At 37.2% G+C, this 26,909-nt stretch overlaps 2 protein-coding genes across 3 annotated transcripts in view; one reads left to right on the top strand and one right to left on the bottom strand.

The window, feature by feature from the left end:
• Positions 1 to 2,871: 2,871 nt before the first annotated feature.
• LOC148956726 (uncharacterized) lies at positions 2,872 to 24,543 on the top strand. Its single transcript, XM_089096223.1, has 2 exons — positions 2,872 to 3,159; positions 24,369 to 24,543. Exons 1-2 carry the CDS (start codon positions 2,935 to 2,937, stop codon positions 24,447 to 24,449), a joined length of 306 nt encoding a protein of 101 aa, XP_088952349.1. The 5' UTR covers positions 2,872 to 2,934; the 3' UTR covers positions 24,450 to 24,543.
• Positions 24,476 to 26,909, bottom strand: part of mgr (prefoldin subunit mgr) — a 63,298-nt gene continuing 60,864 nt past the window's right edge. For both annotated transcript variants that reach the window (XM_089096203.1, XM_089096210.1), the window contains one exon: positions 24,476 to 24,637. In XM_089096203.1, coding sequence (XP_088952329.1) covers positions 24,547 to 24,637 — 91 coding nt within the window. In that variant the 3' untranslated portion in view covers positions 24,476 to 24,546. The remainder of the gene's footprint in view (positions 24,638 to 26,909) is intronic.

Here is a 26,909-nt window from a genome sequence, read left to right as displayed (position 1 = left end):
AGGTATATATACAGTGAATATAATTTTCTGAATGAAAAAGATATCATCAAAAAGAAAACAAGACTTAGTGCTTTTTTAAATAATATTGGCACCACAGGTGCCAATATTATTTGATTGGTCAAAGCAGCTGTAGTTGGGTCATGGAAATTGGTAGAGAGGGGGACCTGCCCCAGGAATCATTTAATTGTTTTAATTGTTACTTCCAATATTTAATTGAAACTCCAATATAGCTCCAAGTTCTCTTATTTGTAATGGCAATGCCCAAAAAGCGCTATTAATGTCATATTCTTTATATTGTAGATTCACGTACTAACTCACCAATGTAAAGCTAAATGTGATTCCTTGCTGACTTCTTTCTATTTGTGTTTTTCTAAATATTTCTTTTAACCAGCTCCAAAAAAGTATTGAGATAAATGTATTAAGGATTATTACGGAAATTTCGCACTTCATGCAACACCAATACTACTTATAGGAAAGTTATCTCTGCATCTGCATGCTGTAAAAAATATCTGGCGCAAGTAGAATAAAGTGAATTCGGATAATATATTTACATTTTTCTTACAATTTGGATGTTTGGTGTACATTTTGTCAACCCACACGCTTTTTCTACTGTTACCAGTTTTAACATGCACCATTAGGAGACTGAGATTTGATTGGTGAAAAGAATTTCATGCATAAGAATGATATTCAGTGTACCTCCCCCCTGAAAATTTGAACCCCCCATACCCCGATTAACAGAAGAATAACTTTTGAGTATTTTTTCTAGATTTCGTTTTTTTTAGACAACAATCCAAAAGGGGAAGGTTTCAAACTCTAGGAGTCAATTTTTGCCTTCCGGTTTTCATACCTGGCAAGTTTTAATTAATGTAAAGTTTCTGTCACAATGCTGCCAAGAATTGTTCATTTTTTTGGTTATTCTTTATCAAACAATGCCCAAGGGGTAAGTTGATAATTTTACTCAATTTTTTTAACACTTTAAAATTTAAATACGGTCGCTTTTTAAATATAGGGAATATGTCACAATGTTATATTTCAGGATCTTTGATATCATATTAGATAAGTACTGTAGGTACTTTCCAAAAAAAAACCTGTTAGTAAACAATGGGCTACTTGAATAACTTGTAACCCTTGCCAGAGGAGTAGTTGGGGTTGCGTCATGCCCGGAGGTATAGTTATTGGATCTTTTGTCCATTTTGATCTATATGGCCACCTAATAGCTTTGAGTGGTTATTTTTGGGGGGATAACAGCTAAAAAAAGACGTAGGATTGGGACTGGTTGCCGTTTGATAACCTTTCGGCTTTTAGAAATGTCAGCAGAACTTTCGATTTTTAATCGAAGCAGAACGTTCTGAAGTTTATGCGACCATACTTTCAATAAGAAAGGGATATCTCTGGCTGACTTCCGACAATAACCACTCCAAATATATAAAGAGTCTTTTTTCAGCCAAAAGCACTTGAACTCGCATCGTTTGGGCTCCTTGTGGCTTCAAAACTGGTTGATGCTTCTCTATGGCATTGATTTTCATTCTTTCAAGGGGTGGAAGAAAAGTACTTCGGCTTTTTCGTAAGGGCAAAGCAAGGGAAGTCTGGAGCCCTGCTACCGTTCTCCCACAATTTAAGAATAAATACTCGGCAGATACCCCTTCGGCTTTTGTGACAGAACCCTCCTCTTCTTTTGTTGATAGACCCTTAAAGAGACACCTGGCGCTTGTGAATTCCATCTCTAAAAGACTAACTCTTATCTGGAGGTACAAGAAATTATCAACAACGCTTAAAGTGAACCTATTTAATTCACTTAGGACCCCCCTCGTCATTTATGTCTGTAAATCCTGGACTCTAAAAACGAAGACCGGTATCGTCTTGCTGCCTTTGAAATACAATTACTACGACAAAATCACTATAACTTGTTACGCTAGTATTTTTGATATCAAGCTTTCCCGTAACCTCAAGGTCAAGCTAACTATTCTTGACAGAAAAAAAGTGTAGCAGCTTAGATGCCTAGGGCAAAAACACCATAAGGATAACACTTTAATCTTGAAGATAGCCTTTGAAGGCTGGGTATATGGTTTTTGACCTAGAGGGCATCCCCCAAAGAGATGGAAGGACAACTTCTCGTTACTTAGCTTGCCGCACCTTCTCCACTTGGCAGAAAAGACATGCAGGAATTTTATCAATAGACTGGTGAAGGAAGAAACCTCGAAACGACCTTCATAGACGGATGGCACCTCAGTCAGGTCATTTTTAATTGCCCGTCTAATTACTATGTTTCAGCAAATTCCTAGGCAAGAATTATTCAACGATTAAGTATTTAATATAACAGTAAATAAATAATTCAAAACACAACAGTCTAGCGTAACATTTGACTAACTAGCTAATAAGTTAGCTAACAATTATATTTTTACTGCACTAACAAAAACTATTAGTTAAGAATTAGGCAGCGAAAACAGTCTTGAAATTAAAGGGCTAGGCACACGTAGCTGATTTTGGAACCGATTTCGGCATCGGTGGACAAACGATAGCGGTAAGAAAAATTTGTCGAAAGAAAAATCTGTTGAGCGAGATTTTCAAAACAAAAAATCATGGACACAAATAGTCAACTGGAGTTTATTAATAGTTGCAAGATTGATCTCAACTTAGTTTTCAGATTATTTCTTAGCTCAGTAGCGGGGTCTTTCACCACAGACATCTCTGGCTGACTATTTATTTGTATCTCTATTTTTTTATGATGATCATGATGAAAATCGGCGCTGATTTTGTACATCGGCGCCGAAAACTAGAAAATTTTTCAAGCTGAAATCGACGTCGATTTCTTTTAAAATCGGCGCTGATTTGGAAATCAGATCTCGAAATCAAATACGTGTGCCCAGCCCTAAGCGGTTCTTTTGACTAATTGGAACGTGGATCTTTTTTTTTGCATTACATAGATTTGCAGAAATGGAAAAGAAGCGACAAGACGATTTTAAAGAATATGTAAAAAATAGTGGTGTTCATGAATGTCTTACAGACATTCTTGTTCAGCTCTATGAGGAACCAAAACAGCCAGAGAATGCCATCAGGTTTATATATGAGCAGTTAGGTAAAAAGTTAGAATCTGAATCAGCAAGGCATGATCCTGGCAAGTGTTCAGAAGAACCGGCTGTAGATCCTGTTTTTAGTGAGGTATGCTAAATTTGTGTATATCAAACCTGTGTTTATTTTTTCTGTTAGCATAACCAAAAACTTACTCAAGACAGATTAGGCCTTTTGCTTGACAAGGGTAGGCTAACTTATGCTTATGAAATAGGCTAGCCTACTTTGGTAACACTTTAGAGTTCTTTTGAAAGAATATGGGCTATCAATAGGCCTAGTTCTATCTATGGAGTGTGTGTGTCAGAATAATAACTATTAGGCCCTATATGTTGAAAATGAGCATAAAATAAGGACTCTATTGATAGTATAATACTTTTATTTTAGGCCTATTAAGCTTTATTTTTTATTCAGAAAAGCCCTTACTTTGCAGTTTTATCAATCCTTCTGTAAAGATCAGTGACAATTTAGGGCATCATTTGGGGGTGGCAGGGAGGGGGGCAGTTGCCCCCCCCAACAATGTGGAGAGAAAGAATATTGTACATCCCATGCCCTTTGACTATCCATATATGGACACCTCTCACCCCCGTCCTTCCAATAAAAATAATGGAGATTTGCCCCTGATGACAAGGTTTTTTTAGCATTGGTCTAGTCTATAGCCTAGGTACATTTACCTACATTACATTAGACCCATACCTAGATTAGGTAACAATGTAAGAAAAGGGTTCTTGTGAAAAAAAAACATCTTAATAAAATGAAATGTTGTAAATCTATTTCCAAATACTATGTTTGTTTAACTACACACCCTCATGGGTATATGTAGCTTCTTCTCTAGGAGGCAGATGGGCAGCCAATTATGTGATGAAGGGCAGGGGGCTGAAGTTATATTGACAGTTCACAAAACCTTACATTGCCAGCAAGTTCTATAAAACCTATGAAATCTATTAATAAGTTATCACCAAAAATCATCAATAAGCTTCAGCATTAATCTTCTTGGATTAGAGCTAAGTCTTTCCAAGAAATTATAGATATTTGCTTCTTGTTTAAATTTTTATTCTGTAATTCTAGTTGTTTATTTCCAGCTTTTTCAACCTTCTATCAACTGCTTTTTTAAAACATCTCCCTTTTTTCAACTGGTTTTTCAACCATCTGCTTTTTCAGTCATATCTAGGGCAAATATGAAGTTCTAAGAGGTAGCTGCCCTCTTCTGTATGCCCTTGTACACACTGCCCCTAATGGTGCTAGAATATAGGTGTGGCTCCAGCATTTTATTTTGTTGGTGGGGCAAGAAGGGGTCTACATCTATGGAGTCAGGGGGTTTGGCATATACTTCTAGGGAGAGGGTAAAATTCTTGTTTAGCTACTTTTTGCTATCTTTGAAAGGGGTTAGGTAAGGAAAATGAAACTTTCAGGGATGGGTCTACAAGCTAAAGTATGTCCCAGGAAGGTATTTTGAAGTATCTACCACCACTCCTTCTCCCTCTAGAGAGTTCTGATCTTTGATGACCTTTAAAAATCTGTGTATTATAAAAGTGAAACCTTGCAAAATAGATCTTCTGCTTAAATGAAGTACAACAAAACTACTTTCAGCTTCACAACTTTTTTCAATCCCAATTTATGAGGTTTAAAAGGTATGCAAATACATCTCCTAAATTTTGAGAAAAAAACACATTGATATCACTTAGAATTATACTCAAATAACAAAAATTACATTCTCATAACTAAAGCCAGAGAAAAAAACTGATAACTGAAAATTAAAGCAAAATGTTGTTTTGTCAACATTTCAATAGGTATTGACCTGTCAAGTAGGTAAATATCTAAAACTTAGAAATCAGAAAAAGATTAACATAGAAGCTTGGCAATACCTTCCCAGAGTGTGTTTTTGACCCTGGATTCATTACTGAAAGTTTCATTTTTCTAGCCTAATCTCTTTCCAAGATAGTGAAAAGTAGCTATACTAGAATTTTACCAGGGAAAGGAGTGTTGGAACATGTATGAAAAATGCAAGCCTATATGTGTCTTCAAGATGTCTGAAAATTTATTTCAGGAAATTGTGAAAAAAGAAAAGGTGGTATATGCCTGCCCTTTGTGTTCAATAGCACATTTTTCTTCAAGCTCCATAACTTCGAAAAGGGCTCATTTGATTGGAAATTGGAGTGGCTAGTGCCCTTTTTAATAGTCAAAAGTGATTGGAGGACAACTAGCCCCCCCATGCCCACCGTTTCCCAAAACACATCCAATCAAAATTTTGAGATAGCCATTTTGTTCAGCATAGTTGATTTCTAGATAGAAAATATGTTTTTGAGGAGGACACTCCCCCACAACCCTTGGGGCAAGGGTTTTAATTTATACCCTGAGGGCATATAAGAATGATGTTGGTACAATGCATTATTTATTGTTTTTTTCCTTTAGAGCAGGGCACTTTGTATCAAAAAAGTTGTTGTAGAAACTTCAAAAAGGGCTCATTCATTTAGAAACTGGAGTGGCTTGTGCCCTTTTTAATAGTCAAAAGTGATTAGAAGGCAACAAACACCCCTCCCATGCCCACCATTTCCCAAAACACATCCAATCAAAATTTTGAGATAGCCATTTTGTTCAGCATGGTTGATTTCCAGATAGAAATTATGTTTTTGAGGAGGACACTCCCCCACAACCTTCCTGGGGGTTATGCCCTGGGGGTATATAAGGTTTTTATAGAAGGTGTTGTCATAGAAACTTCAAAAAAGGCTCATTCAATTGGAAATTCAAAGGGCTAGTGCCCTTTTTAATAGTCAAAGTGATTGTAGGGCAACTAGCCCCCCCTACGCCCATCATTCCCCCAAACAAATCCAATCAAAATTTTTAGATAGCAATTTTGTTCAGCATAGTTGATTTCCAGATAGTAAATATGTTTTTGAGGAGGACACTCCCCCATAACCGTTTTGGCAAGGGTTGTAAGTTATGCCCTGGGGGTATATAAGGTTTTTATAGAACATGTTGTCATAGAAACTTCAAAAAGGGCTCATTTGATTGGAAATTGAAATGGCTAGTGCCCTTTTTAATAGTCAAAAGTGATTGGAAGGCAACTAACACCCCTTCCACACCCACCATTTCCCCAAAGACATCCAATAAAAATTTTGAGATAGCCAATTAGCCCCACAAAATTCAAAGTTCAGGAAATTATACCTTTGAGCAGGACACTCCCCCCACAGTCTTCAGGGCAAGGGTTATAAGTTATACCCTGGGGGCATATAAGGTTATTATTGAAATCTTTGATGTAGAAACTTGAAACAGAGCTCATTTGATTTCAAATTCAAAGGGCTAGTACCCTTCTTAATAGTCAGAAGTGATTTGAGGGCAACTAACCCCCCTCTCACACCCACCTTTTCCCCAAACACATCCAATCAACATTTTTATATAGCCATTTTATTCAATGCAGTTGAAAGTTTTGGAAATTAGGTCTTTAAGGATGATAATCCCTCCCTCTACAGCCCTCAGGGCAAGGGTTGTAAGTTATGCCCTGGGGGTATATAAAATTTTTATTTAAAGCATTGTCATAGAAACTTCAAAAGGGCTCATTCAATTGAAAATTGAAAGGGCTAGTGCCTTTTTAATATTTGAAAGTGATTGGATAGCAACTAACACCTGTCATGCCCACCATTTTCCCAAACACATCCAATCAAAATTTTTAGATATCCATTTTGTTCAACATATTTGAAAGTTCTGGAAATTAGGACTTTTAAGATGATAACCCCCTCTGAGCCCTCAGTGCAAGGGTTCTAAGTTATGCCCTGGGGGCATATAAAGGTTTTATTGAAAGCGTTGTTGTAGAAACTTCAAAAGGGCTCATTCAATTGTAAATTGAAAGGGCTAGTGCCTTTTTTAATAGTTGAAAGTGACTGGATAGTGACTAACATCCCTGTCACGCCCACCATTTTCCTAAACACATCCAATCAAAATTTTGAGATATCCATTTTGTTCAACATATTTGAAAGTTCTGGAATTAGGTCTTTTAGAATGATAACCCCCTCAGAGCCCTCAGTGCAAGGTTGTAAGTTATGCCCTGGGGGCATATAAGGTTTATATAGAAATTTGTTGTATAAATCATAGGCAGCACAATTGTGCTGCCTAAGTAAAGAACAATGTTGGCACAATGTATTATTATTATTTTTTTTCCATACCAGGGCACTTTGTATCAAAGGAGTTGTCATAGAAACTTCGAAAAGGGCTCATTTGATTGGAAATTGGAGTGGTTAATGCCCTTTTTAATAGTCAAAAGTGATTGGAGGGCATTTATTCCCTTCTGCATGCCGATCATTTCCCCAAATACTTCCGATCAAAATTTAGAGACACCCATTTTGTTCAGCGTAGTTGCTTTACACATAGTGAATATATTTTCGAGGGAGACACACCCCCACAGCACCCAGCCCAGGACAAGAGTTTTTAAGTTATGCCCAGGGGGCACATAAGAACGATGTTGGCACAATTTATTATTTATTAATTTTTTTCATTAGAGCAGGGCACTTCATATCAAAGTAGTTGTTGTAAAAACTTCGAAAAGAGCTCATTCAATTGGAAATTGAAGTGGCTTGTGCCCTTTTTAATAGTCGAAAGTGATTGGAAGGGCAAGTAACGCCCCTTCCACACCCACCATTTCCCAAAATATATCCAATCACAGTTTTGAGATAGCCATTTTGTTGAGCGTAGTTGATTTCCAGATAGAAATTATGTTTTTGAGGAGAACACTCCCCCACAGCCCATAGGACAAGGGTTGTAAGTTATGCCCTGGGGGCATATAAGGTTTTTTATAGAAGGTGTTGTCATAGAAACTTCCAAAAAGGCTCATTCGATTGAAAATTCAAAGGGCTAATGCCCTTTTTAATAGTCGAAAGTGATTAGAGGTCAACTAACCTGCCTCTCATGCCCATTTTTTCCCCAAACACATCTATTTAAAACTTTGAGATAGCCATTTCATTTAGCGTAGTTGATTTCCAGATAGAAAATATGTTTATGAGGAGGACATTCCCCCAAAACCCTCGGGGCAAGGGTTTTAAGTCATGTCCTGAGGGCATATAAGAACAATGTTGGCACAACGTATTATTTATTATTTTTTCCTTTAGAGCAGGGCACTTCATATCAAAGAAGTTGCTGTAGAAACTTCAAAAAGGGCTCATTCAATTGGAAATTGGAGTGGTCTGTGCCCTCTTTAATAGTCGAAAGTGATTGGAAGGCAACTAAAACCCCTTCCACACCCACCATTTCCTGAAATACATCTAATCAAAATTTTGAGATAACCATTTTGTTTAGTGTAGTTGATTTCCAGATAGAAATAGTCAAAAGTGATTGGAGGACAACTAGCTATCTATAGGCTTAGGTGTTTTCTCTTGGAAAATTCTCCAACCCCATTAAGAATACTCCCTGAGGAAAATTACCCCCTCCCCCAGTCATGGTTGAAAATATTTTTTTTAATTTAATTTTGTTTAAATTCATGATGTAACCAAGACATGATGTAACCAAGACTTAATCTGAATAGGGTTCTAAACCCTATGCTTTCTAAAAGTCAGAATATAATTTGTACTTTACTGAAAAAAATTCAAGTGAATTTACTGAATAAAATCTGCATTGTCAATTTAATATCCATATTTTGATATTTATTCCTTAAAATCTCAATTAATTTTTGATTTCTTAAAGTTATTAAAGTGAAAACATTAAAAAGAATTTTTTTTAAAAGAATTGCTATATAAGAATTAAAAAGAAAAAGGTTACATTTTTTTTCATTTTCCTTTTAAAAGGAAAAGAATACGTTTTCAGTAAAGAACTGAAAAAAATTCAAATGAATTTACTGAAAAAGATATGTATTGTCAGTTTAATGTACATATGCTGATATTTATTCCATAAAATCTTAATTAATTTTTATTTCTTAAGGTTATAAAAGTGAAAACATTAAAATTTTTTTTTAATAAATTACAAATTATATTCTTGCTTTTAGAAAGCATAGGGTTTAGAATCCTACTCAGATTAATTTCTGCTCGTTTTGAGTTTGACATATTTTAGTTTCTGTTTGTTTTGGGTTTCATCTATTTATTGATACTGATTTGTGGTAGTTCTAGGCTTGGTAGATTATTTGATCCTATTTTGTTCATTAAACTGACCATGCACATTTTTTTCAGTAAATTCATTTGAATTTTTTTCAGTAAATTACAAATTATATTCTAGCTTTTAGAATGCATGGGGTTTAGAACCCTACTCATTAATTTCTGCTCATTTTGAGTTTGACTTATTTTAATTTCTGTTTGTTTTGGGTTTCATTTATTTATTGATACTGATTTGTGGTACTTGTATGCTTGGTACTTAATTTGATTCTATTTTTGTTAAATTTGGTTTAATGAAGTTCTTTACTTTTCTTTTGAAAAACTTATTTTGTGGAAAAAGTTTTTTTAATTAATTACCACAAAAAGGAACACACAAATAAGGAATCTTATGCTACTGCTTTTATTAAAATCTTTCCTTCAGAAGAACTCCTCTCCTCCAATGGTATATTAGGCCTGATCTTGGACACTAATTTTGTTTAAAATGTATCTTTAACAAATATGGACAAAAGGTTCCTTGGTTACAAGCTTGGAACTTAGCAATGTGGTACTCACTTGATATTTTACCAAAGGCTTTAGAATAGCCAAAGTGAATACAATCAAATAGCCCAGTATGGTCAGCCATTTTTTTAAACCAACTATTACTTTGATAATCTACATGTTACAAGATCTTTTTCTGTAATGTCTCTATTGATCCAGGTGCCAAAGACAATTAGACTCAAAATAATCCTATATTTGTGGAACCATTAGCTTACCTTTTCAAATACTTACCAAAATTGGAGTATTAGATATCAGTCTATAGTTACCTTTATCTGATGTTGATCTTCTTTTATGGAGTTGTTTCATAACCAATTCTTTCCTTGCATTTGGGCATTTACCATTCTTTAAGCCCTGATTGGTAGGTAAATTAAGTGGCTCTGCCAGAACTGATGGTTGGCAAAAGATCATACTATTAGAAAAGCCATGAATATCAGGAAATTTATTGGGTCTAATTTTTGTATTAATTTGTAAGTTCGCTCTACAGGCACATCTTCATCATCACACCATATCCTGATGATGATAAAAAAAGGCAGAGGTTTTCCATGGAGACTAGGAGGCACAAATATGAAAGCAAAAACAGAGTTAAAGCTTCAGCTTTATATAACGTAGATAATTGTGGAGACATGGGCGTAGGCAGCATCTTGTGTAGAGGGGGGCAGCCGCTTCTATGATGGAGGGGGGAGGAGTCTTACTAATACTTCCTGAGGTCCTTTGAATATAGGTCTTTAGAAACTAGTCATTCTATATGTCGCTAAAACTTGGCCTTTAACATTTTCCATGTTCTACTTTTCCTGCAACAGTATAATATAAGAGACCCAATATCCTACTTCCGATTTCCAGAAAATATAAACACCACAAAAGCGATTTGACACAAATCACATTTTGGTTAGATAACAGCTTCTTCTAAGAATTCAATTCAAAAGTTTACAGTTGGGCAAAACTAAATATCAAAATTGGTGTAGGGGAGACCAACCCACGTTTAGCCAAAGCAAACAGTTTCAATATAAAAACCTATGGGGCTTCTGGTGGATTATAAAATCTCTGACAGATGGCAGTGTATGTTTTTAAAACGTCTGACCTTAATTAGTACTTTTACCAAAAATATCACATTGGATCAGGTTTTAAGGTGATTGACTCTGGAATTTTGTTCAATTTTGTCTGAAAGCCTACGCCTAATTACGAATACTAGAAAAATCGCGTTGTAAACTCACATTGTATTCTCTTATTATTTGCCTGTTTTTGGCAGCTTCCGAGACATGCCATCTTCACCAGTCCTGCGGGATAGCAAACTCCCATGTTCGGCCACAATACCCAGGGTAAATTCGGCATGCCATTACCAAGGTGTCCAAAAGTGGGCTATGCTTGTAAAAGCTGTGTAAACAGCATATTTAAAGGTTGAAGGCAAGCTTAAAACCCAAAACTGTGTTAATTCTGGCGTTGTTTAATCCTGTCAGAACAGTAGGTGAACTGAAGTTCTATTTTTTCTTGTTAAATTTCATTCAAAATAAAATGCTTAAAAGTAAAACAGAAGACAAAAGAAAGAAAGGTGGCTGTGATCCAGAAGAAAATAAAACAGCAGTTGTCTCTGTCTTATTCTACAAGAAGTCAGTTGGATTCTCTGGAAGTGCAATAGGTGTCCTTAGAGGAACGCTGCAACACTACATGAAAAAAGTTGAGATGCTGACTATCCCTCTAAAAAGTCTGGACCTGAGTTTCTTTACACCCTGTTACATCATATGATAAATATTTACAGAGGAACAAGAAAAAGAACTAAAAACTTACTTGAAAACAATAGCTGATATATTTTCAACTTTATTCCTCTAGAAACATGTAAATTTGCATACACTTATGCCATTATTAAGAGTATAAAAGTACCAGATAACAGAACTGCAAAGGAAGTGGACACAGTGGAGGAATTACAGGTAAAGATTGGTACCGTGTTTTTATGGATTGCCTTAAAACTTTATCAGTAAGAACGCCAGAAAGTACAAGTCTATGACGGACAACTTCTTTCAACTGTCAAAGTGTAGGAGCTTTCTTTAACAACCTGGAGCGAGGCCTATATAAACACACGTTCAGACCACAAGACATTTAAAATTCTGGTGAATCAGGTCTGAAAAAATCCACAAGCCTGGTAAAATCATTGCACAGAGGCCAGAAGTAAACAGGGAAGGTCACGTCAGCAGAAAGAGGTCAGTTGACCACGATTTGAGCTGGTGTTAATGTGTTGGGAACGCAGTCCCTCCTCTACTTATTTCCCCACAAGAACAGTGTCTGGAAATTTGCTCTGGGAAGCTTTACCAGGAACCATCATGATCAGCTCAAAAAATACTTCTGGCTGGATGACTGCCTCTCATTCTTTGCTTTACTTGCAGCATTTTATCAATCAAGTCAAATCCTCCAAACAGTCACCTGTACCTCTGAAATTAGAACACTAGATCAGCTGATACACCATTGAGTTGCTTGATCTATCTAAAAAGTAGGGTGAACCAGGGTAATTCCGGAAAGTGGGTAATTTCGGACATCCCCCCCCCCTTTATCTTGCTAGCCCCTTGTTAAATTTCTTTTGAAAAAATCATAAGAGGTAGTGCCAAGACTCTAGTTTATGACTCACTATATCTGATTGACAAGAGCCAGCACGTGGGGGAGACAGTCAGTCTTGAACCGGAGTCGGTCGGAGAAACTTCGATGAAAAAGTACGTATGGTGTTAGTTTTTTTGCACTTGCTGGTGAATGGTGTAACTTACGGATTTTGTTGTTTTACCATTCAAAAGGGTTTTAATTAGGGCATTAGTGTGATTTTTTGCAGATTTTTATCTCTAACAGTTTAGCCGTAGGTTAGGTGTCCGGAATTACCCATTTTCTGACCCCAAACAGGGTAATTCCGGACGTATGGTGAGGCATAATTCTGGACACAGAGCAGTATTTCTGGAAATGGGAAAATGTGATGCAATCAATTCCTTTTCATCGAATTTTGACCTCTGCCTCCTGGAAGTGTGTTCTATCAGAGATTCTCGAGTTTCTAGCAATGTAGCATGAGTTTACTGAACTATTTTCTGGAAAAATAGTTTTTTTTAGGGCCGATTATCAGTAATTTTCATCAGTTATGGTTTCTGTCAGTGCAAACAACTTTCCTTCTTATACATTTTACTTACCCTTGCTGTAACTTTCAGATGCCGAGGACACAGTAAAGCCGAGAAGATCTGGACAAGGCATTAGCAGAGGTGAAAATGGGTTGGCTGACAATCAGACTCGCAGCAGCGAAGTATGGGATTCCAAAGTCGACGATTTTAGACCATTTGACTGCGACGTCGTCGAAAGTGGGAGCAGGTAGACCTACACAACTGGATTTAGATGAAAAAGTGACTCTCGCAAAGTGCATCAAAACCATGGACGATTGGGTTGTTGAACTATCCCAAACCGATATAGTCGCTCTTGTAGGCGAATATGTGAAGGTGAACAATATGAAAACTACTTTCAAAGACGGTGTTCCTTGTTGGGACTGGCGGAAATACTTCAAACAACAACACAACCTTAGTCTCAAGAAGCCTGAAACCGAAGAGAATTCAAGATACAAAGCCAAAAATCCGTTCTTGATCGGCGGATTTTTTTTATCTTCTCTCAGAGACGTTGAATAAACTTAAACTCCTCGATAAGCCCCACTTGGTGTACAACCTGGACAAGACGAGCTTCTGTACTGATCCTTCGAGAACCAAAGTTGTGGTACAGAAGAACTCGCCAAGTTTCCGCCGAACTGCTGGAACAGGGAGAGAAAACACAACAGTTCTTGGTTGCATCAATGCTGCAGGGGCAATTCTTCCCCCCCTGATCATATTCAAAGGCAAATCTGTGTGGTCCACTTTGACATCCGATGACGCTTTGCATGACACTTCATATGCTGCCACAGAAAGGGGTTGGATGGCGGCTGACGTGTTCTACAACTGGTTCAAAGGCCAGTTCATTCCTAGCGTTGGGCAAGAACGTCCAGTTCTGTTCCTTGTTGACGGTCATGGCTCTCATTTGTCGCTGCAAGTTGTGCAGCCTGCAATGAACGAAAACATCACGATTCTGGAGCTGCCACCCCATACGACACAAATGTTTCAAGCTTTAGACGTTGGCGTTTTCAAGGCTTTCAAAACCACATATGACCAAAGGCTAACCAAATGGGCAAGGAAAAATGTTGGAGAAAAGCTACCGAAAGCAGATTTTGTCAAGATGATAAGTGAAATTTGGAAACAAGCTGATCCAGTTCTAATCCAGAAAGCGTTTGCATCAACTGGAGTTTATGATCCTAGCGTACCAGAGAGTGCCAACCGTGCGAAAATCAACAGAGAGCGGTTTGACCTGCAGAAACTCAGGGCTTACGATGCCTTTCTTGAAGAAAAGAAAAGAGAACAAGCAAAGAAACCAGCAGAAAAGTCAACAGCCGATAGGATTAGTGTTAGAGTCCAGAGAGAAAGTGACAATCTGACCGTCAACATCAACATTTCTTCCCTTGAGAAGAAACCACCAACTCCAATGAAGAAGACCTTTGAATAGCTCCTGTTAGAGAGTGTAAGAAGAGAGCCGAGAAGTGAACCAGGGCAGAGGAAAAATATCACTCAGAAAGCTTCTGAAGTGATCACTTCTAAGGTGTATTTAGAGCAACTTAAGAAGCAGCAGGAGGAAAAGGAAAAGGCAGACGGGAAAAAGGGTGTAGGAAAGAAAACCAAAGCGAAAGAAACCGGTGATACTCAGACCTCTGGTGCCAAAAGCAAAAAGATGAAGCTCTCACGAGAAGCGACCTACCCAGTTCCCTTTTCTGACACTGAAAGCGAGTCCGAGATACCGTACGCTGACACCGATGATGACATTTCTCTTGAAGAGACGTGTGTTCTTGATGACCTCGATCAGCCTGGCCCTAGCAAGAAAAAGATCAAAACGAATCCTAACCATTATTATGCTGTGTATTACGACGACTCACCTTATTTTGGCAGAATTGTTGACTTTGTTGATAAAGGGGTCGTTAGGATGAAGTTCCTAAAGCTTGACTCAGCAGCGACGTACGAGTTTAGCTGGTCCAAGAACGATGCATCACAGACGTCGCAGAAGAATTTATCTCGGGAGGGTCCCTCGCTCTGAAAGGCACTGGACTCCTCACTATAAGCGAGCCTCGTTAAATGGTGAAATGCCACAAGGAAAGGAAAAAAAGCTATGGAAAAAAGTAGTGATCACCTAGTTCCTCTGTGTTTTGCTTTTAAACTTGCTTTTATCAGTATTTTAAGTCGTCTTGTTTAGTATTTTTACCTTATTTCTAATATATAACTTTCAAGGAAGTTAGCTGATGAATTCTGTATTTGCAAAGGATGAAGGTGCAGGCCTTTAGGTCCCCCAGTCCTTCAGAAGACTATTTGAATGCTGGCTTTTGGTGGTATAATCACTTCATTATCAAATTATCGTGAGAATCCATGGTTTGACACATTGGAAAAACGAGATTTGATTATCAAAAAAACAAAATCACGACTGCAAAGCTGAATAACTCCGCTAGTTCGGAAGGTACGCGCATGAAATTTGGAAGAAACATAGATTCTGGGGTGCTTATACCACCAACCAAAGCTAAGATTTTTTACTCCTTCAGGTACAAAGATATTGACTTCGTCCGGAATTACCCAATTTTTGGTGGCTAATTCCGGACACCGTGGGAAAATTTCAAATGAGGTCACCAACCCCCTTTATAGTTCGAATTTCGGAAGTTTCTAGTTCTTCTATGAAAGCTAACAGTCTGAACTTTCATACGAATCCGATTTTACGACGAGATTTTAAGTCTGCTGGCAGGAGGAATTTTTTGAATCCAAAAAAAAAGGTCAAAGTGTCCAGAATTACCCTGGTTCACCCTAATGTTGTTGTCCTTTTAAATGTCCTTCCCCACACTACTTACAAACTACAACCTCTAGAAACAATAGTCATGGGGCGCCTTAAGGACTACTACAACCAGGAAGCCGCAATTTTTATGACTGTCTGCAAATGTAAAACTATATCAGTGTATAGCATTGCTGAGCTGCTGGGGAAAGCATAACCAAAGGCTTGCACTCCTGAGAATATAATCAGTGGAATCAGAGCAAGTAGTGTCTGCCCCACAAACAGAGATGTTTTCAAGGATTATCAGTTCTTTATGTCATATGTCTCAGACAGAATGCCTACCACATCTAGTGAAGCACTTGCCAGAGAAGTTTCTATGCTCAGCGCAAGTCCTGTGCGACATTTAGACTCCTTTAACATAAACCCTGAAACAGACGCAGAATAGGTTCTGTCTCTAAATGAGAAGCAAAGGTCAACAGATGATTCGTTAAAGAGATCGTCCATGCAAACCACTTTCCAAAGGCTCAATACGAAAAATCAACAGGAAAAAAATGTGAAAAAGTCAGAAGTGCTCAATGACAACCCCATGAAAGAATGCATTACTGCTAGGATAAAAGCTGTATCTGCCAAAAAGCCCAAGTCCTGGAACGGAAGAAAGTCAGACAAGTGAAAAGACTAGACAGCAAAAGGCGTGTCTCTCGCAACAAGAGTTACAGTTAGAGTGACGATTCTGACGTAGATGATCCGGAGTATTTCTAATCCGGATCGATGATCCCGTAGATGATCCCAGATCGATGATGAGCGGAGTATTTCTAATTGTCTTCTTCAAGGATGGTATTGAATGAGTTACTTTTGCTTTGGCATGCTCAGCAACCTCTTATCGCTTGAATCAATTCATGGAGAATTAAACAAGTCAAAATCAGCCGATCATGGGCCAATCTCCTATCTATATATCGGACCGAAAATCAATTTTGAAGATCGAAACGTAAATGTCGATATCGCAAACAATATTTGGAAACTTCTGTTTATTTCCAGCTTTTTTAACCATCTACCAGGTAACATCCAACAAAAAACTCCAACAGACGAAAAGTACTCGCTAATATCTAGCGTAAATTTGAAGTTCTAGGGGAGGGGGGCAGCTGCCCTCCCCTGCCCCCCCCCTTCCCTACGCCCATTTGTGGAGACCATACTGCCTTTCCATGACGATAAATAAAAGTTCAAATAGGGATAAAATCCTTCTAATAAACAGTGTTTCACAAACAGTGATAGAAATCATAGGCAGCGTTCTGGCGCTGCCTAAGTAAAGAACGATGTGGGCACAATGTGTTTTTTTTCCCTCCATACCCCGGCACTTCGTATTGAAGGAGTTGTCGTAGAAACGACATTTTTTTTCCCTTTAGAGCAGGGCACTTCATATGGAAGGGGTCGTCGTAGAAACTTCATAAGGGGTTCATTCGATTGGAAATTGAGAGTTTTAGTGCCCTTTTTAATAGTCGAAAGTGATTGGAGGGCAAATAGCCCCCCCCCCACGCCCATCAGTTCCCGAAACATATCCAATAAAAAGTGTTAGATAGCCATTTTGTTCAGCGTAGTTGATTTCCAGATAGAAAACATGTTTTTGAGGAGGACACTCCTCAGAAAGGGCAAGTGCCTTTTTTAATAGTTTAAAGTGATTGGATAGCGACTAACACTCTCTCACGCCCACCACTTTCCCAAACACATCGAATTAAAAATTTTAGATATCCATTTTGTTCAACGTAGTTGAAAGTTCTGAAAATTAGGTCTTTTAGGATGATAACCCCCTCAGAGCCCTCAGTGCAATGTCTGTAAGTTATGCCCTGGGGCATATAAGATTTTTATTGAAAGCCTTGTTTTAAAAACATCGAAAGAGCTTATTCAATTGGAAATTGAAAGGACTAGTGCCTTTTTTAATAGTTGAAAGTGATTGGATAGCGACTAACGCCCCTCTCCCGCCCACCATTTTCCAAAACACTGGGGGCATATAAGAACGATGTTGGCACAATGTATTATTTTTTATTTTTTTCCTTTAGAGCAGGACACTTCGTATCGAAGATGTTGTCGTAGAAACTTCGAAAAGACCTCATTCAATTGGAAATTGGAGTGGCATGTGCCCTTTTTAATAGTCGAAATTGATTTGAAGGCGACTAACACCCCTTTCACGCCCACCATTTCCCGAAACACATCCAATCAAAATTTTGAGATAGCCATTTTGTTCAGCGTAATTTATTTCCAGATAGGAAATATGTTTTGAGAAGGACACTCCCTCGCAACCCTCGGGGCAAGGGTTTTAAGTTATGCCCTGAGGGCATATAAGAACGATGTTTGCACAATGTACTAATTATTATTTTTTCCCTTTAGAGCAGGGCACTTCATATGGAAGGGGTCGTCGTAGAAAGTTCATAAGGGGCTCATTCGATTGGAAATTGAGAGTTATGTTGCCCTTTTTAAGAGTCGAAAGTGATTGGAGGGCAACTAGCCCCCCCCCCCCACGCCCATCATTCCCCCAAACACATTTCATCAAAATTTTGAGATAGCCATTTTGTTCAGCGTAGTTGATTTCCAGATAGAAGGAAAATTCCCCCACAATCCTCAGGGCAAGGGTTTGAAGTTATGCCCTGGGGCATATAAGGTTTTTAAACAAGACGTTGTCGTAGAAACTTCAAAAAAAGGCTCATTTGATTGGAAATTCAAAGGGCTAGTGCTCTTTTTAATAGTCAAAAGTGATCGGAGGGCAACTAGCCCCCACCCCACGCCCATCATTCCCCCAAACACATCCAATAAAATTTTGAGATAGCCATTTTGTTCGGCGTAGTTTATTTCCAGATAGAAAATAAATTTCTGAGGAGGACACTCCCCCACAACCCTCAGGGCAAGGATTGTAAGTTATGTCCTGGCGGCATATAAGGTTTTTATTGAAATCCCCGGGGGGCATGTAATGTTTTTATAGAAGTGTTGTTGTAGAAAGTTCAAAAAGGGCTCATTCGATTTGAAATTCAAAGGGCTAGTACCCTTTTTAATTGTTGAAAATGATTTGAGGGCAACTAACCCCCCTCTTATGTCCAGCTTCTCCCCAAACACATCCAATCAAAATTTTTAGATAGCCATTTTGTTCAACGTAGTTGAAAGTTTTGGAAGTTAGGTCTTTAAGGATGACAACCCCTCCCTTCACAGCTCTCAGGGCAAGGGTTGTAAGTTATGCCCTGGGGGCATATAAGGTTTTTATTGAAAGCGTTGTCATAGAAACTTCAAAACAGCTCGTTCAATTGGAAATTGAAAGGGCTAGTGCCTTTTTTAATAGTTGAAAGTGATTGGATAGCGACTAACGCCCCTCTCACGCCTACCATTTTCCAAAACACATCCAATAAAAATTTTGAGATATCCATTTGTTCAACGTAGTTCTGGAAATTCGGTCTTTTAGGATGATAACCCCCTCAGAGAGCCTTCAGTGCAAGGGTTGTAAGTTATGCCCTCGGGGCATATAAGGTTTATATAGAAAGTTGTTGTATAATACTTAGGCAGCACGATCGCGCTGCCTAAGTAAAGAACGAGGACACTCGAGAACGAGACAAGAAACGGGGACAAAGTAAAGAGGAGGATATCCCCAACAACCCTTAGTGCACAGATTTTCAGTCATACCCTGGGAGTATATAGGAGCGATGTTGGCACAATTCATTATTTATTAATTTCAACCCCTATGCCTTCCCATGGCCAGAACAAAATTTGGACTTTAATGCAAAAATACAAATGAATGTGCATTGTCAGTTTAATATACATATACTGATATTTAGTAATCGAAATGTTAATATTATATGATTTATTAAAGTTATAAAAGAAAAATATTTATATTTTTCTCAGTAAAGTTCAAATTTTGTTCTGGCCTTGGGAAGGCATAGGGGTTTTGCGCCCAACTTATGTCTATTTCTGTTTGTTTTGAGCTTGACTTGGTTAATTATTGTATTTTCTGTTCGTTTTGGGTTCCATTTATTTATTAATGCTGAATTGTGGCAGTTTCAAGCTTGGTAGATTATTTGATTTTATTTTTGCTCATTTTTGTTTAATGGAGTTCTTTACTTTTCTTTGAAATACTTGTTTTGTGGAAAATTTTTTTCAAATTAATTAACAAAAAATACCAGATATTTTGGTGCAATATGCAGTGACTGTCATCAGTAGTAAAACTAAACTATGACAATTAAAAACAATAGTTTATATACGAAATAAAATGAAACTACATATTGTTTAATTCTCTAATTCTTTTCAAAGCAAAGGAGGAAGCTAGCCTCCTTGACTTTCTTGGACCCAATTCATTAGCGTTCAATGAAATAACGCTTGGACAAAGGTCAATTACATTGGGTGAATTGAACTTTACTCTATCAGAGTTTAATAAATCATCGTAGATAGAGTTCAACCCAAATTCACCTGTGTCACGATTCAAAGCTATATTCTTGAACAAGATTTTCTCTATTTCAAGAAAATCACGAAAATTAAAGCAGAATTTTCGTGAAACTCTAATCTAAACAAAATTGCTATCTCAAAATTTTGATTGGAGAGTTTGGGGAAACGGTGGGCATAAGAGGGGGGTTAGTTGCCCTCCAATCACTTTTGACTATTAAAAAGGACACTAGCCCTTTCAATTTCCAATTAAATGAGCCCCTTTTGAACTTTCTACAACAACACTTCTATAAAAACATTACATGCCCCCAGGGCATAACTTACAACCCTTGCCCTGAGAGCTGTGGGGGGGGGGGGGTGTTGTCATCCTAAAAGATATAATTTCTAGAACTTTCAACTATGTCGAAAAAAATGGCCATCTCAAAATTTTGATTGGATGTATTTGGGGAAATGGTGCATGTGAGAGGGGGGTTAGTTGCCCTCCAATCGCTTTTGACTATTAAAAAGGGCACTAGCCCTTTCAATTTCCAATCAACTGATCCCTTTTTGAATTCTCCAAAACAACCCTTTCTATAAAAACCTTATATGCCCCCGAGGCATAACTTACAACCCTTATCCTGAGGGCTGTGGATGGGTTGTCATCCCCAAAGACCTTGTTTCCAAAACTTTCAACTATGTTGAACAAAATAGCTATCTCAAAATTTTGATTGAATGTGTTTGGGGAAATGGTGCACTTGAGAGGGGGATTAGTTGCCCTCCAATTACTTTTGACTATGAAAAAAGGCACTAGCCTTATCAATTTATAATTGAATGAGCCCTTTTTGAAGGTTCTACAAGAACACTATGTATAAAAACCTTATATGCCCCCAGGGCACAACTTACAACCCTTGCCCTGAGGGCTCTTGAGGGGGTTATCATCCTCAAAGATCTAATTTCATCTTCATCAATTCTCGTTTTAATACAAAACCAGCTGCTAATCTCATTTCCTACCTTAACCACAGCAGTGTTATTCTTGTACATAGCACTAATCATTTTAATGTTTTTGTCAGGTATCCCATACAAGGATAAGACCTTTGCTAAAGCTCTTCTATCAACAGAATCGAACGCTTGCTCATAATCTTTAAAACTGAGGACCAAAGGTATTTGACAACTCAGGCACTTCTCAATTATTAACCTAAGAGTGAAAATATGGTCGACATATTCTCTACCTTTTCTAAAACCACTCTGTTCTTCTCTTTAAACTGTGTCTACAACATCTCTCAGTCTAAAGAGTATCATATTGCTAAATAATTTGCTACCTACAGAGACCAGACTAAAGCCTTGATAATTACCACACTCACTCTCATCACCTTTCTTATAGAGTGGTTTGATTAAGGTTTTCCCAAAATCGTTTGGTACTTCCCCTTTTTCAAAAATCGTATTCATAATTTTCAGTAACTTATTTCTAACCTCAGAGCCACCATATTTAAGAAACTCATTTACCACACTATCAGCATCTGGAGCTTTATTATTTTTTAAGTCTTTTAGTACTGTCGCTAATTCTTCCTTTCAAAATAAATCTTCTTTCACATCCAAGGTATCATAAACCTTTTCATTTTCCTCTATATCTTTTCCTGCAACTCTATCTTGGTTTAGCAAATTCGCAAAATGTTCTGCCAATCTCTCTTTAACTTTTTCCTTATCACTAATTGTGGCCTTGTTCCTATCTTTAACTGGTACAAGTCAGGATTCACTGCTCCCTCTCAATTTATTAACATGTCAGCACAATATTTTACTATTATGCTGTCTAGCTGCATCTTCCTGATCCTTGGCAATTTTATCCATGGCTTCCACTTCACACCTGCTTAGTTCATATTTTAATGCTTTCTTCACTTTTTTTTACATTCCTTTTGTTTTCATATGATCTATCACTCAGATAATTCTTGTGCAAGTCCCTTCTCCTTTCTATTAAACATATAACTTTTTCACTAACTCCTAGCTGCAGTCCTAGCTTTCTTCCCTAAGACACTTTCAGCAGCTTCACAAATTATTTTTCTAAAATTATTTCAACCATCTTCCACATTGTCAAATTTTAAACCCTCAATTTTAGTATTCAACTGTTCCTGGAAAATTTCTCTCAAATTCTCACTCTGGAGTCTATCAACATCATCTTCCACCACACCTCTTGCTTGTGTCTATTGCAATACTTTGAACGCTGCAATTGGCTAGAATATTGTTACCATAAAATCAGGCAAAAGACCTGGAGAATAATCCAAAAAGGGTGTGTATAGATATGAAACAGGCAAACTGGGCTAAAATGTGATACAGTTGGAAAATATGATGGCTGCAACAAGTAGAATGGTATTGGCTGTCTTCATATATCCAGGCCTCAATATGATCTCCAGACTAACAGGGTGAGAGGCTAAGAACTGCTATAGTAGTGTGGAATGTAAGCTAAGTGGTGCTCACAGTAGGGCCCCTATTTTGCCCGAAAAGATTAAATTGTGCACAAAATAAGCACTTATAGAATTTAAAGATGAGGTAAAAAGTAAATTACATAAGGAATCGGATCTGATGCTTCACCCAACAAAAGACAAGCTCTTCAGTTTAGAGCAATCACTTTCCTCAAAGTGCTCTATCTCTGATGTTGAGGACTGTATAAGAGAAAAGGTCAGTGAAGAGTTAACCTAGTTAGATCAGCATGATAAAGAGAAAGTTGACCAGGCAGATAGGGGCCTGGATCTGGACAGATGATACCAAACCCTTGGCCTTATTACTGAACTTCCAATTAAGCAGAAGAACTTGGCAATATTCCGTTTACCACAGAACCCAGTGTGCAAAGGCAAGTCAATCTAGAGTAGACACAGGAGATGATAATTGGCATATGAGGCATGTCAAAAACAGTCACAAATTAAGGAAGAAGCAGCCCTTTCTTGGGAACAAGACCAGGGCAGAGCAGCTGCGCATGCAATTCTAATTTTATGGTTGTTTATGGGAATACAGACTGCTTGTCAAACAAATATGATAACCTTGAGCCAATTTCAAAGCCTAACAAACCTTCTGTCATTGTTATAACTGCACTTCTGCCAAAAAACGATCTTATCCCAATGCCTATTTCAATGTTATTCCAAGATACAATTGAGTTCATAATGTAAGTAATCCTACAAGTAGTGTAGCTATTTATTTGAGAAGTGAAATAAGATACAGTAAAGTTACTTGCCCAGTCAGGCAGTTGTTTGCAGAAAACCTCGCAGTGGATATTTGAATACCAAAATCTAGTGTTTCTTTTCAATTTATTGCTATTTATCATAGTCGATCCTGCTATTTCAACAAATATAGTCTATCTTGCTACTACAACAAAAATGTCAAATGCTGCCTAGATTTATTTTGGAGGCCATTCATAAATAAAACAAATTGGGACGGGAGGAGGTATACTGAAACTAAAAGTACATATAAAAAGATCCGTAAGAAAAAAAGTTGCTTCAATTAAATCATAAGATATAAGATTTAATTCACTGGAAAACATTCTTGAAAATGTTTCCATTTTTAAGAAATCAGAAATTAAATTAAGATTTTAACCCTACTCATTGGGTTAGGGTCTAAAACCCTACTCATAGTAGGGTTTTAGAACCCTACTCATATTAATTTATGTTTGTTTTGGGTTTCATTTATTTATTGATACGATTTGGGGTAGTTGTATGCTTGGTAGATTGTTTGATTCTATTTTTGTTCATTTTTGGTTTAATAGAGTTCTTAATTTAAAAAAAAAAATTATTTTGTGGAAAGTTTTTTTTAATTAATCCCATACAAAGGAGATAATTGCTCAAAGCAGCAAACTGTGGCCATGACGTATTTTGAATCAGCATATTTTACCTACATCGTCTTCATATATTAAATAATAGAAGTACGTGATTTTTAAGTAATTTAATGGTTAAGAATTAATGATGAGACATGTTATGATGTATTATTAGGTGAAACCCTCTGTTCTAATCGTACCTTAAACTTCTTGCACTGTGTATTAAATTTCAAATTGAGAGCCATTTGTAGAAGCCTATTCTTTAATGTGGTTAATTTGACTAATTTCTGCATGTTTTAGCCTGATAAGCCCCTTGTAATCTATATTTCGGTTCCAAGTGCCCAGTCGGGCAGTTTTGGCAAACAGAACTGACACTGTAGGATGAAATAAACATCCGGTTGAAGTGCTCAAACCAATGTTCTCGATCCCGCCAAAGGTCGTTGGTTGCTTCAAAGAGTTGTACTATGGTCATGATCTGTTTAGAATAAGAATATTTTACCCAAATCGTGCTTTTGTGGCTGAAACCTTAAGCATAAATATCTGGGGTTAAGATACATTAACCCCTGTAAAGGAGTAAAATCAGAACTCCCTGGATTAATGCTCTACTATCTGTTAGAAATTTTAACTTTTTTTCACATTAGTTTATTCTTACTAAATTCTACTTTTTTCAGACTGAGGCAGAGAAAACATTAAAAGCTGAAGACGCTGAACTATCTACTGGAAGCCCGCAAGAGAAAATAACTCCTCAATGAAGTTGTCCAGAAAAGTTCATACAGCGTTTTACCTTCTTTTTTTTTTATTGGCATTGCTTTGATTAATAAAACCAGAAAATAATAAGACAACAAATGTTCAAGAGGCACTAGATTTGACCGTCTGTCTTCGTTTGACATCCCAGTTATATACTCGAGCCATGTTGACTTCTGTGATTGTAAGTTGATCCCTGGAAAAACAAAATATATTATTGAAATTTTCTCTCATAGAGGGGTATCTTTCTGCCCTAAGAGGCATATTTTGCTACAATCGTAGCTGTGAATTGTTGTAGTATAACTGAAGTAGATCCCATTTTGATCCTTAAATTGAGTGTAAGATGATCTCTGTGTAAATTAAAAAAACCTATAAGCTCACAAATATAATAAAATCCCTTTTCGTTGCCATCCATATTATATTATAAATATTAATTTTTCATTGCTGATGACCAGACTATTCACCGAAACATATTTTTTTTTCTTTTGCTTGAATTTGTTTTGATTAACAACAGCTTCATTAACTAAATGTCAAGAAGATCTAGAGTCCTAAGTTTCCTTGAAATATAATCCGATTCTTTTCTACAGGTCCAGTAGTTCTTACTCAGTGTTTGTTTATTTACTGATTAAATTTATTGATAATGTAATTCCTGAAAATATTTTTTATTGAACTTTGACTGTGAGCGTAAATTCTACTCATTGCTTATCCCAGCACAGAAAGGCAAAACAGAAAGCGCAGAGAGGACGTTTGTATGCTTTACCAAAACTGTTGTACAGGACCAAAATTGCTGCTGTAACTTTCAAATTATATTCCTTACAACAAGCTGTTATGCTATTTGTTGTTCCTCTAAAAGATTGCAAACCTTCTCAGCAGAAAATTCTTTCTTTTTTTTCTTGGAAATAGAACACTAAGCGATTTATGCATAAAGAGGGGGGGGGGGGGGGTCTACCAAAACTACTTTTTCATCCATCATCAAAGACATTTCTTTCATATTCTCCTTTTTTTAGGAGGGGACATGACCATTTCAAAAGACAGGAAAAAATTTGTTGAGCATTCAAGAAGACCGAAAAGAATTATGAATGCAAGCAATCCAGAAGAGCTTCACAAAACTATTTCGCTAACGTCGTCGCATAAAATGCAAGTTTTTTTTTACAAATTAAACGCCATTGCTATGAAAAGTATATAGATATGAAGTATCGCAATCAGTATAATAATTATTTAGAAATCAAGAGTCCAACAAATGAATATTTCCACTAAAAGTATTTTTACTTTTTGTGGGAACTTGCCAAAAATCAATATCTGATTCTTCGAGCTGGAGTTTTTAATCGACTTTAGCAAATTATTGCATATCTTTTGACTACCGCTTCGGTAATCCTTAAATTAATATGTTGCATTTAATTTTGCACCACCCAAAACGAAAGGACCGATCTCCGATTTTCTTAATCTTACAGAATAGCAAAACAAAATACGTTAAGCTTTCAGGATTTTGTTTCTTTCAAGAATCTAAATAGGGAAAAATCTGTACATAGTACAGCTCCGTTTTGGTACATACGTATATATGGTATGTATTCATCTCGAAAAACCGGGATAACCAGCGTCTTGTCTGCATCCAAAAAGCTTGTCAAAATGTCCCAGATTTCCTTAGACGAAAGAAGGCAAATGCCACAAAGAGGAAAAACACTAAAAAGAGAATTTAACTCCCCAATGCCCAATTTAGTTCCACAGTGGTTTTAGAGGGGGTGAGGGCTTACACCAACTGATACAGTAATTCGGGAGCCACATAATTAAAAAGTAGGGATGAGTTTACTTACTTAGGAAGTAAGTATTCATCGATAGGTAAGTTTGGAAAACAACTGGAGCTGGGTAGGGTTGAAGTTAGGAGCTGGGTATGTAGGTTAGAACCGCTACTCTTACGCCGTGACTGCAAGAGAATTAGCAAACATACAGAGCCTAATGCTGTATAAGGAATAGGGACACTGTTGGAGAAATAATAGAAATAATGAGACACATGTGTATTTCAAGCTCTTATTCGAAATTTCCAAAGGTTGTTTTGGGAATTAACTTTCACCGTACAGACAAACATAAGTATCATTGTTATTCCAAAATCAAATCTCAATGAATTCTGTTTTTCATTCCGCAGTTTTTTTTTTCAGAACATGTTTTAGTTTCCACCACTAAGGTGGCTGTGAGCTGGATTATACAAGAGGAGGAGTTGTAAACCTTCCAATAAGGATTTTCAACCATGGATATTGCAATGGTACCCTTTTTATGCTTCCCAGCCTTTTAACTACAGAGATGGAAAGAAAACGTTCCTTTTTTAGGGTCGTATGAAACTTTACAATAGCATTATTAAAACGAACTTACAAAAAGCCCATGGATACGATCAAGATCTTTGAACTGAACCATTGGAAATCTCTACGACGTTGCAGTAGTCTACTACTTGTGAAGGCCAGCAGATGATTTATGAA

The sequence above is a fragment of the Artemia sp. Qi Xiang Cuo genome, chromosome 1, assembly GCF_049724085.1.
Source record: "Artemia sp. Qi Xiang Cuo chromosome 1, ASM4972408v1, whole genome shotgun sequence".
NCBI lineage: Eukaryota > Metazoa > Arthropoda > Branchiopoda > Anostraca > Artemiidae > Artemia > Artemia sp. Qi Xiang Cuo.
This window is presented reverse-complemented; position numbering and strand designations above follow the sequence as displayed.

What these genes read in the sequence shown, in the direction of transcription:
- LOC148956726 (XM_089096223.1), top strand. Translation starts at nt 2,935, where the DNA reads ATGGAAAAGAAGCGACAAGACGATTTTAAAGAATATGTAAAAAATAGT. An exon ending in TAGATCCTGTTTTTAGTGAG is followed by an intron (nt 3,160 to 24,368) that starts GTATGCTAAATT and finishes TACTTTTTTCAG; the next exon opens with ACTGAGGCAGAGAAAACATT.